This window comes from Pseudochaenichthys georgianus, chromosome 12, assembly GCF_902827115.2.
Source record: "Pseudochaenichthys georgianus chromosome 12, fPseGeo1.2, whole genome shotgun sequence".
In the NCBI taxonomy this organism is placed as follows: domain Eukaryota; kingdom Metazoa; phylum Chordata; class Actinopteri; order Perciformes; family Channichthyidae; genus Pseudochaenichthys; species Pseudochaenichthys georgianus.
The window spans coordinates 35133-45185 of record NC_047514.1 but is presented as its reverse complement, the minus strand read 5'-3'; the positions used below and the strand labels follow the sequence as shown (position 1 = coordinate 45185).

Here is a 10053-nt window from a genome sequence, read left to right as displayed (position 1 = left end):
CTCAAATGGGTCAAAATATTTCTAAGGCACTCCTTTATAATTATTAGGATAAATAAAAACAGGTTTGAAATCATTCCAATGTATACTATAGGACAGTAACCAAAAATATCGTTTAACACTGGAGATATTAAAAAATATGCATAAATAAATAAATGTTAACTGGTCAAATAAGATATGAATGAACAACAAAAATAAAATGCGTTACATATTTGTTATTGGCTATTGTATGTTATTGGTTATGTTCACATACTTATTTGATTATTAAAATGTAAACCGATCTTTTTCATATGGGTGCTTTAGAGTTGTACCCCCTAGATCTAGTCTCTAATAATTCTGCTCAAAGTGCACCAGATTGAAGCATTTTACTTTAAAATGTTAAAACAAATCTTTCCAGGGGGGCATACCCCCGGACCCCCCTGGAGGATGTGACGTCCACCCCCCAATTAAACCATGTTCATACAATAATGAATACATTTGAAACTTTCTGTATGTTATAGATGCCATTGCTCCAATTAAGGTAAAGGAAGTGACTGGGAAGAAAATATCTCCATGGAGAAAGGCCATGACCGTTAAAACAGAAAAAAGAGAATGTCGAAAAGCTGAACGCCGGGGGCGAAAAACAAATCTCCAGGTTCACTTTGAAATTTATAAAGAGAGACTTGGCCTTTATAATTTGGAATTGAAAAACGCACGACAATCATTCTTCTCCGACATCATTATCAAAAACAAAAACAACGCACGTGCCTTGTTTGCTACCGTCGACAGACTAACTAACCCCCCAGTGTCAGTAGCCTCTGCATTTCTAACCACCAGGGCGTGCAATGATTTTGCCTTTTTCACTGACAAAATTCAGAAAATCAGACAAGCAGTCAGTGCCTCTGCATCAGGAACAGCAAATGTGTTGTCTCTGTGTCCACATAACATCAATTCAGACATCATGACACAATTCCATCAGATTAATGATAAAAACCTGGAGGACATTATACAACTTCTGAAATCCTCCTCCTGCTGCCTTGCTATTATTCCAACAGGATTTTTCAAAGATGTTTTGCCTTGCATGGCCTCAGAACTACTTCATATAGTAAACAAATCTCTTCACTCAGATATTTTTCCACAGGCCCTGAAAACTGCAGTCATTAAACCGCTCTTAAAAAAGAATAATCTAGATGCTTCAGTAATGAACAATTACAGGCCCATATCAAACCTGCCATTTCTAGGTAAAATCATTGAAAAAGTTGTTTTTCAACAGTTGAGTAATTTCTTGCATTTAAATAGTTGTTTCGATGTGTTCCAGTCAGGCTTTCCTCCAAACCACAGCACTGAGACTGCTCTTGTAAAGGTCTTTAACGACATCCACTTAAACACAGACAGTGGCAGAACTTCAGTGTTAGTATTATTAGATCTCAGTGCTGCGTTTGACACTGTTGACCACAGCATATTACTAGACCGACTGGAAAACTGGGTGGGACTTTCGGAAACAGTTCTAAATTGGTTTAAATCCTACTTAAAGGATAGAAACAACTTTGTTTCTATAGGTAAATACACATCTGAGTTGACAAATATGACATGTGGGGTTCCTCAAGGCTCCATCTTGGGGCCTCTTCTCTTTAACATCTACATGCTACTACTGGCTCAGATAATGAAGAACAACAAAATAAGTTACCATAGCTATGCAGATGACACACACATTTACGTAACAATTTCACCAGGAGACTATGCTCCAATTCAAACACTGAGTAACTGCATTGAACAAATCAATGACTGGATGTGTCAGAACTTTCTCCAATTAAACAAAGATAAAACTGAGGTAATAGTTTTTGGAGCCAAGGCAGAACGTTTAAAAGTTAGCGCTGAGCTTCAGTCTGCAATGTTCAAACCAACAGATAAAGCCAGAAATCTAGGTGTAGTCATGGACTCTGACCTGAGTTTCAACAGTCACATTAAAACAGTTACTAACTCAGCCTACTATCACCTAAAGAATATATCTAGGATTAAAAGACTAATGTCACAGCAGGATTTGGAAAAACTTGTCCATGCTTTTATCTTCAGTCGACTGGACTACTGCAATGGTGTCTTCACAGGTCTCACTAAAACATCTATTAGGAAGCTGCAGCTGATTCAGAACGCCGCTGCTCGAGTCCTCACTGACACTAAGAAAGTGGATCACATCACTCCTGTTCTGAAGTCTTTACACTGGCTTCCTGTGTGTCAAAGAATAGATTTCAAAATATTGCTGCTGGTTTATAAAGCACTGAATGGTTTAGGCCCAAAATACATTACTGACCTCCTGCTAAACTATGAACCATCCAGATCTCTCAGGTCTTCAGGGACTGGTCAGCTTTCTGTCCCCAGAGTCAGAACTAAACATGGAGAAGCAGCGTTCAGTTATTATGCTCCAAATATCTGGAACAAACTCCCAGAAACCTGCAGGTCCGCTGCAACTCTTACTACTTTTAAATCCAGGCTGAAGACTTTTCTTTTTGTCGCTGCTTTTAATTGAACTATTCATATCTTAAACTGCACTGTAACTTTTATCCATGTATTTTTTCTTGTAATGTTTAATTGAACTATTCATATCTTAGACTGCACTGTAACTTTTATCCATGTATTTTTACTTAATGTTTATTTTATTAGCTTTTCTTTTTTAATGCTTAATGTCTGTCATTTTTTTTTTTTTTAAAGCACTTTGAATTGCCTTGCGTTGAAAAGTGCTATATAAATAAACTTGCCTTGCCTTGCCTTGTATGTATATAACCAACATGTCAACACGTTTCATTGTGTATTTGTCTTTTGTAGAGATTTTTCATTTATTTTTTATATATTCCATTGGGTATTGCTTGGAGGGGGGGGGGGGGCACCAAATCATAATCTGGCCTAGGGCACCAAAATATCTAGGGCCGGCCCTGTATGCTGCTATATACTTCCACTGCACTACATTTTAAAAGACAGTATTGTACTTTTGAATCCACTGCATTCATTTCACAGCTTTTACTAGTTAGATATAGATTAGTAGATTCAAAATATAAATCAATTATTAAATACACTTTGACAGATATTTATAGCATAAGATATCCAGCAGCAAGACATAAAGTTATTCAAATGATCTCTACATTTACTAACTGTGATAGCACACACCAATAATCATTATAGTAACCCAGTAACTCAATATATAGATACGATTCTGAAAAGGGCCTTTATGCATAAGGAGTACTTTTACTTTTGTACTTTAAGTATATTTTGATACCAATGCTTTTGTACTTTTACTTGTAACAGAGTATTTTTACCCCGTAGTATTTCTATTTTTGCTTCAGTAGAATATCTGAGTACTTCTTACACCACTGCCACCATGAGTGTGGAGCTGTGTGCTACAAAAGCCTGATTTTAAAATAAATGTTGTTATTATAAGCAGGTTGTGAGCGAGGCTCCGTTTGTAAATGAGGAAACAGTTCAGAGCGTCTGCTCCTCCTCCTGGAACGAGTCAGAGTTTGATGAGCCCTCCCTCTTCTTCCTGCTCTCAGACACAGCCAGCTCCACTCTGTACTTCCTGGCTCCTCCCCTTCAGATCCACACTGAGGAGGATGGGTGTAACCAACATGTGGGTAAAGCACAAGAGCTGATAGGCCACATTCACTGCTCACACACACATGCTGTTCAGATCACAGCTCACATAGTTTCAGCTCTCAGGAAGTGAAACTCAGACACTCGATGCCACTGAGAGGTGAGATGGCACGGAGAGGAGTTCAGCTGGACCGGGAAACCTTATCTTGTTCGATCTGTCTGGATCTACTGAAGGATCCGGTCACTATTCCCTGTGGACACAGCTACTGCATGCACTGTATCAAACACCACTGGGATGGAGAGCTAATCCACAGCTGCCCTCAGTGCAGGCAGAGCTTCAGACCGAGGCCTGTCCTGCTGAAAAGCACCATGTTAGCAGCTTTAGTGGAGGAGCTGAAGAAGACTGGACTCCAAGCTGCTCCTGCTGATCTCTGCTATGCTGGAGCTGGAGATGTGGCCTGTGATGTCTGCCCTGGGAGGAAGCTGAGAGCCTGTAAGTCCTGTCTGCAGTGTGTGGCCTCTTACTGTGACCAACACCTCCAGCGTCATTATGACGTAGCTCCATTAAAGAAACACAAGCTGGTGGAGCCCTCCAAGAAGCTCCAGGAGAACATCTGCTCTCGTCACGACGAGGTTATGAAGCTGTTCTGCCGCACTGATCAGCAGAGCATCTGTTATCTCTGCTCTGTGGACGAACACAAAGGCCACGACACGGTGTCAGCTGCAGCAGAGAGGATTGAGAGGCAGAGAGAGCTGGAGTGGAGTCGTCTAAACATCCAGCAGAGAATCCAGGACGGAGAGAAGGAGGTGAAGCTGCTTCAGCAGGAGGTGGAGGCCGTAAATGGCTCTGCTGATAAAGCAGTGGAGGACAGTGAGAAGACGTTCACTGAGCTGATCCGTCTCGTGGAGAAGAGAAGCTCTGACGTGAAGCAGCAGCTCAGATCCCAGCAGGAGAGAGAAGTGAGTCGAGTCAGAGAGCTCCAGGAGAAGCTGGAGCAGGAGATCTCTGAGCTGAAGAGGAGAGACGCTGAGCTGCAGCTGCTGTCTCACACAGAGGACCACAACCAGTTCCTGCTCAGCTACCCCTCCTCACTGCCAACCCCCCTCAGTGGAGCTACACACTCCTCCAGCACCAACATCCGTCCTCTGAGCTACTTTGAGGACGTGACGGCGGCCCTGTCAGCATTCAGAGACAAACTACAGGACGTCCTGAGAGAGGAGTGGACACACGTCTCATCGACTGAAGTGGATGTTTTACTGCCAGCAGCAGAGCCCGCCTCCAGAGCTGGGTTCTTAACATATTCACAGGAAGTCACTCTGGATCCAAACACAGCATACAAGAGGCTGTTATTATCTGAGGGTAGCAGAAAAGCAACACTCATGGGACAACCACAGTCTTATTCCAGTCACCCAGACAGATTCATTGATTATGCTCAGGTCCTGAGTAGAGAGGGTCTGAGTGGACGTTGTTACTGGGAGGTGGAGCGGAGAGGGGGAGGAGTTTATGTAGCAGTCGCATACAAGAATATCAGCAGAGCAGGGGGTGAAAGTCTATTTGGATTCAATGACAAATCTTGGTCCTTATATTGCGACCAAAACAGTTTTACATTTCGTTACAACAGTATCAAAACTCCCGTCTCGAGTCCTCCGTCCTCCAGAGTAGGAGTGTACCTGGATCACAGAGCAGGTGTTCTGTCCTTCTACAGCATCGTCTCTGAAACCATGACTCTCCTCCACAGAGTGCAGACCACGTTCACTCAGCCGCTACATGCTGGAGTTTGGCTTCGTGGCACAGCTGAGTTTTGTAAACTGAAATAGCCTGAAGTCACTTGAGGAATTCTTCTACTTCTTAAACTCACCATATGTCCATCAGAGCTGATGGCTCATGTCTTCACTGCACAGAGATCAGCTGTCAATCAAACATGATGGGATGTGCTTTAACATGATTTCATAAATGAAAAGTTTGAATAATGCAACAAAACAAATTAAAAGAAATGTCATAAAAAAGATAAGCTAACCGGTCGAGTGCCACATGTCTGTATATTTTTAAATGTTGGGGTTTTTCTTGTTAATAAAATAACTAAGAGGACAAAAGTGAAAATCTCTGTCTTTTGCTTTTTTTAATTATAAATATATATAAATTATTTTTCTGAAACAAGTTATTTTCATGTTATATATATTTTATTTATTTGTGGGATTAAGAAAAATCAGATGAAAAAGGTACTTGTACAATCTGAAAAAGGCATCTCTTGCTAAGATAAATAATAACTGGTATAATAATAATAACCGGTCTGACATCAAACTGCTGCTGCTGGAGAAACGGCTCACCGGCCCCAGGCTGGCCGGTGAGCCGTTTCTCCAGCAGCAGCAGTTTGATGTCAGACCGGTCTGACCGGAACAGGAAGGGACTCCTGCGTCACGTTGTAAACGTTAAAGTCACACAGGGAACAATGAGCTTCTGTTCTTCTGTGGGTTTGTTTTGAGTCTAATGTAAAGCGAGGCGTGTGTGTCACTTTTTTGTTAATTAGGTAATTCCATATGTGTTCGTTCATAGTTTTGATGTCTTCAGTATTAATCTTCAAAGTAGAAATCAATAAACATTAACAAAAACCATTGAATGAGAAGGTGTGTCCAAACGTTTGACTGGTGCTGTATGAAGCTATTGTAGACTATACACCAGGCCCGCCCAGTTTACCCATTGGCCCGCCCTGAGAAAGCTTCGGTGTCATTTTTATTTTTTTATTATTATTATACATTTCTTTGAGAATATCCAAGCATTCAAAATGAAATGTAAGTGAACAAATATCGAGTTGAAGAGACTAACGGCCCGTCTACACTACAGCGTCGACAGCGTTGAAAGCTCCAATCTGCCCATTCACTTTCAATGGGGTGACGTCACGTAGCCGCGCTTTTTCGCCGAACTGAATTGTGGGTAGCAGAGCGAGGCGTCTCAGGTGTCTCCGCCGTCAGAAGTTGAATGTTCAACTTCTAACGCCGGAGTAGCCAGCGCCAGCCAATCAAATCCCGTTTCCCAAAATCTGACAGCTGAAGCCGTAGCCAATCAAACCGCGTCTAAGCTGGGAGAGATATCCCGCCGTTCATTTCTATATTTCAAAAAAAGTCGGAGGAGAAACTAACTATCGCCGTAGCAAATCACCCGGTTTTGTATGACCAGACCCTCTTCACCTACCGGGATACAAACCGGAGGAACCAGGCATGGAGGGAGGTGGCAGAGACAGTGGGGGAAACTGGTAGGTTTTCGCCTGTTTGGGGAGTTTATATATATATATATATATATATATTGCTCGCATAAAATCCCCGGGGGTTTTTGCTTTGTATGTCGGGGGCGGGAGATTCATGTGATTGGTTGTTGGTCGTGTTGCTTGAATAAAATCCCCAAGCTCCAGACACGCCCAGCTCCAAGCTATTTTTGAAGCTGTAGTGTGGACGCTCCGTAATACTGTTACGGAGCGTCCACATTACAGCTTCAAAAATATATCGGGATATCTCTCCCAGCTTAGACACGGTTTGATTGGCTACGGCTTCAGCTGTCAGATTTTGGGAAACGGGATTTGATTGGCTGGCGCTGGCTACTCCGGCGTCTCCGGCGTCAGAAGTTGAACATTGTTCAACTTCTGTCGCCGGAGACGCCTGAGACGGACCGCTCTGCTACCCACAATTCAGTTCGGCGAAAAAGCGCGGCTACGTGACGTCACCCCGTTGAAAGTGAATGGGCAGATTGGAGCTTTCGACGCTGTAGTGTAGACGGGCCGTTACGGCCCCTACACACGGCGGCGTGCGTTGCCGCTTCAACGCTTCTACCCATTCACTTTGAATGGGGTGACGTCACGATTCGCCGAACTGCATTCTGGTAGTAAAGCGTAGCTTCTCTCGAGGTGCTCGCTGCAAAAGTAGAGCAATGTTCTACTTTTGCCGCCTCGACGGAGGCGTCAGCCAATCAAATCCCTCGTATGTAAATCTGACAGTACAAGCAGTAGCCAATCAAACCGGGTGTATGTTGGGAGAGCCAGACCGCAGTTATTTCCCATATGTCAACAAAAGGAGGAGAAAATGATCGTGGCGGTAGGGAACATACAGGGATACAAACCGGAGGAGCCAGGCGGGGGGAGGTGGCAGAGACAGTGGGGGAAACTGGTAGGTTTTCGCTTGTTTGGGGAGTTTATATCCAGTGTATTTCGTTTGAATGGACAGCTAGCAAGCATAGACAGTATATTTAGCCAGCATGGATGTAGCATGAATGCTTTGCTTTGTATGTCCGGGGCGGGACATTCATGTGGTTGGTTGTTGGTCGGGCTGGTCGCGTTGATTCCCCAAGCTCAAGACACGCCCACCGCCAAGCGGCAACGCACGCCGCCGTGTGTAGGGGCCGTTACCAATAGAGTCTGTCTGCAGACCGCAGCAAGGAGGCGTTTCCTATAGGGGCGTTTCCTATAGTGAACGACGGGAGCCGGCTCTCGCCCGCGAACGAGACGTTTTTTGTTTTGTTTTTGCGGAGGGATCTAGATCGGCATGAAGGCACATTATGCAATGTGCAATGTGGACATTATCCCGCTTATTACACATGGCCACATTCTCAACAAAGTAACGACATGACTCCCAATAATAAGGCAAGGCAAGGCAAGGCAAGGCAAGTTTATTTATATAGCACTTTTCGACGCAGGGTAATTCAAAGTGCTTTACAAAAAAGAAATGAAAGACATTAAGCATTAAAAAAGAAAAGCTAATAAAATAAACATTAAGGAAAAATACATGGATAAAAGTTACAGTGCAGTCTAAAATATGAATAGTTCAATTAAACATTACAAGAAAAAGTACATGGATAAAAGTTACAGTGCTAATAAAATAAACATTAAGGAAAAATACATGGATAAAAGTTACAGTGCAGTCTAAAATATGAATTTAGACAGACTTTCTTCACCATATTTTGCTCGCATGACATCCACAATCGGACCCTCAGGAGGCTGTACACACCCCCTCCCCTGCTTTGCTTCCATAACAAAGTCTTTAAAGTGTTACCAAAACACTCCGTGTTACCAAAACACTATTTTTCATCCGTCGATGCCAGATATTCCAAATATCTCTGCTTTCGAGCAGTCCCTCTCATAAATGTCATGGAGTTTAATTACGTTTAAACATTACAAGAAAAAGTACATGGATAAAAGTTACAGTGCAGTTTAAGATATGAAAAGTTCAATTAAAAGCACAGACAAAAAGAAAAGTCTTCAGCCTGGATTTAAAAGTAGTAAGAGTTGCAGCGGACCTGCAGGTTTCTGGGAGTTTGTTCCAGATATTTGGAGCATAATAACTGAACGCTGCTTCTCCATGTTTAGTTCTGACTCTGGGGACAGAAAGCTGACCAGTCCCTGAAGACCTGAGAGATCTGGATGGTTCATAGTTTAGCAGGAGGTCAGTAATGTATTTTGGGCCTAAACCATTCAGTGCTTTATAAACCAGCAGCAATATTTTGAAATCTATTCTTTGACACACAGGAAGCCAGTGTAAAGACTTCAGAACAGGAGTGATGTGGTCCACTTTCTTAGTGTCAGTGAGGACTCGAGCAGCGGCGTTCTGAATCAGCTGCAGCTTTCTAATAGATTTTTTAGTGAGACCTGTGAAGATACCATTGCAGTAGTCGAGTCTACTGAAGATAAAGGCATGGACAAGTTTTTCCAAATCCTGCTGTGACATTAGTCTTTTAATCCTAGATATATTCTTTAGGTGATAGTAGGCTGATTTAGTAACTGTTTTAATGTGACTGTTGAAACTCAGGTCAGAGTCCATGACTACACCTAGATTTCTGGCTTTATCTGTTGGTTTGAACATTGCACACTGAAGCTCAGCGCTAACTTTTATACGTTCTGACTTGGCTCCAAAAACCATTACCTCAGTTTTATCTTTGTTTAATTGGAGAAAGTTCTGACACATCCAGTCATTGATTTGTTCAATGCACTTACTCAGTGTTTGAATTGGAGCATAGTCTCCTGGTGAAATTGTTACGTAAATTTGTGTGTCATCTGCATAGCTATGGTAACTTATTTTGTTGTTCTTCATTATCTGAGCCAGTGGTAGCATGTAGATGTTAAAGAGAAGAGGCCCCAAGATGGAGCCTTGAGGAACCCCACATGTCATATTTGTCAACTCAGATGTGTATTTACCTATAGAAACAAAGTTGTTTCTGTCCTTTAAGTAGGATTTAAACCAATTTAGAACTGTTTCCGAAAGTCCCACCCAGTTTTCCAGTCGGTCTAGTAATATGCTGTGGTCAACAGTGTCAAACGCAGCACTGAGATCTAATAATACTAACACTGAAGTTCTGCCACTGTCTGTGTTTAAGTGGATGTCGTTAAAGACCTTTACAAGAGCAGTCTCAGTGCTGTGGTTTGGACGAAAGCCTGACTGGAACACATCGAAACAGTTATTTAAATGCAAGAAATTACTCAACTGTTGAAAAACAACTTTTTCAATGATCTTACC

At 42.4% G+C, this 10053-nt stretch overlaps 1 protein-coding gene across 1 annotated transcript; it reads left to right on the top strand.

Moving 5' to 3' along the window:
- Nucleotides 1–3723: 3723 nt before the first annotated feature.
- LOC117456311 (tripartite motif-containing protein 16-like) lies at nucleotides 3724–5640 on the top strand. Its single transcript, XM_034096145.2, has one exon. The coding sequence runs from the start codon at nucleotides 3724–3726 to the stop codon at nucleotides 5374–5376; it is 1653 nt and encodes a 550-aa protein (XP_033952036.1). The 3' UTR covers nucleotides 5377–5640.
- Nucleotides 5641–10053: the final 4413 nt, after the last annotated feature.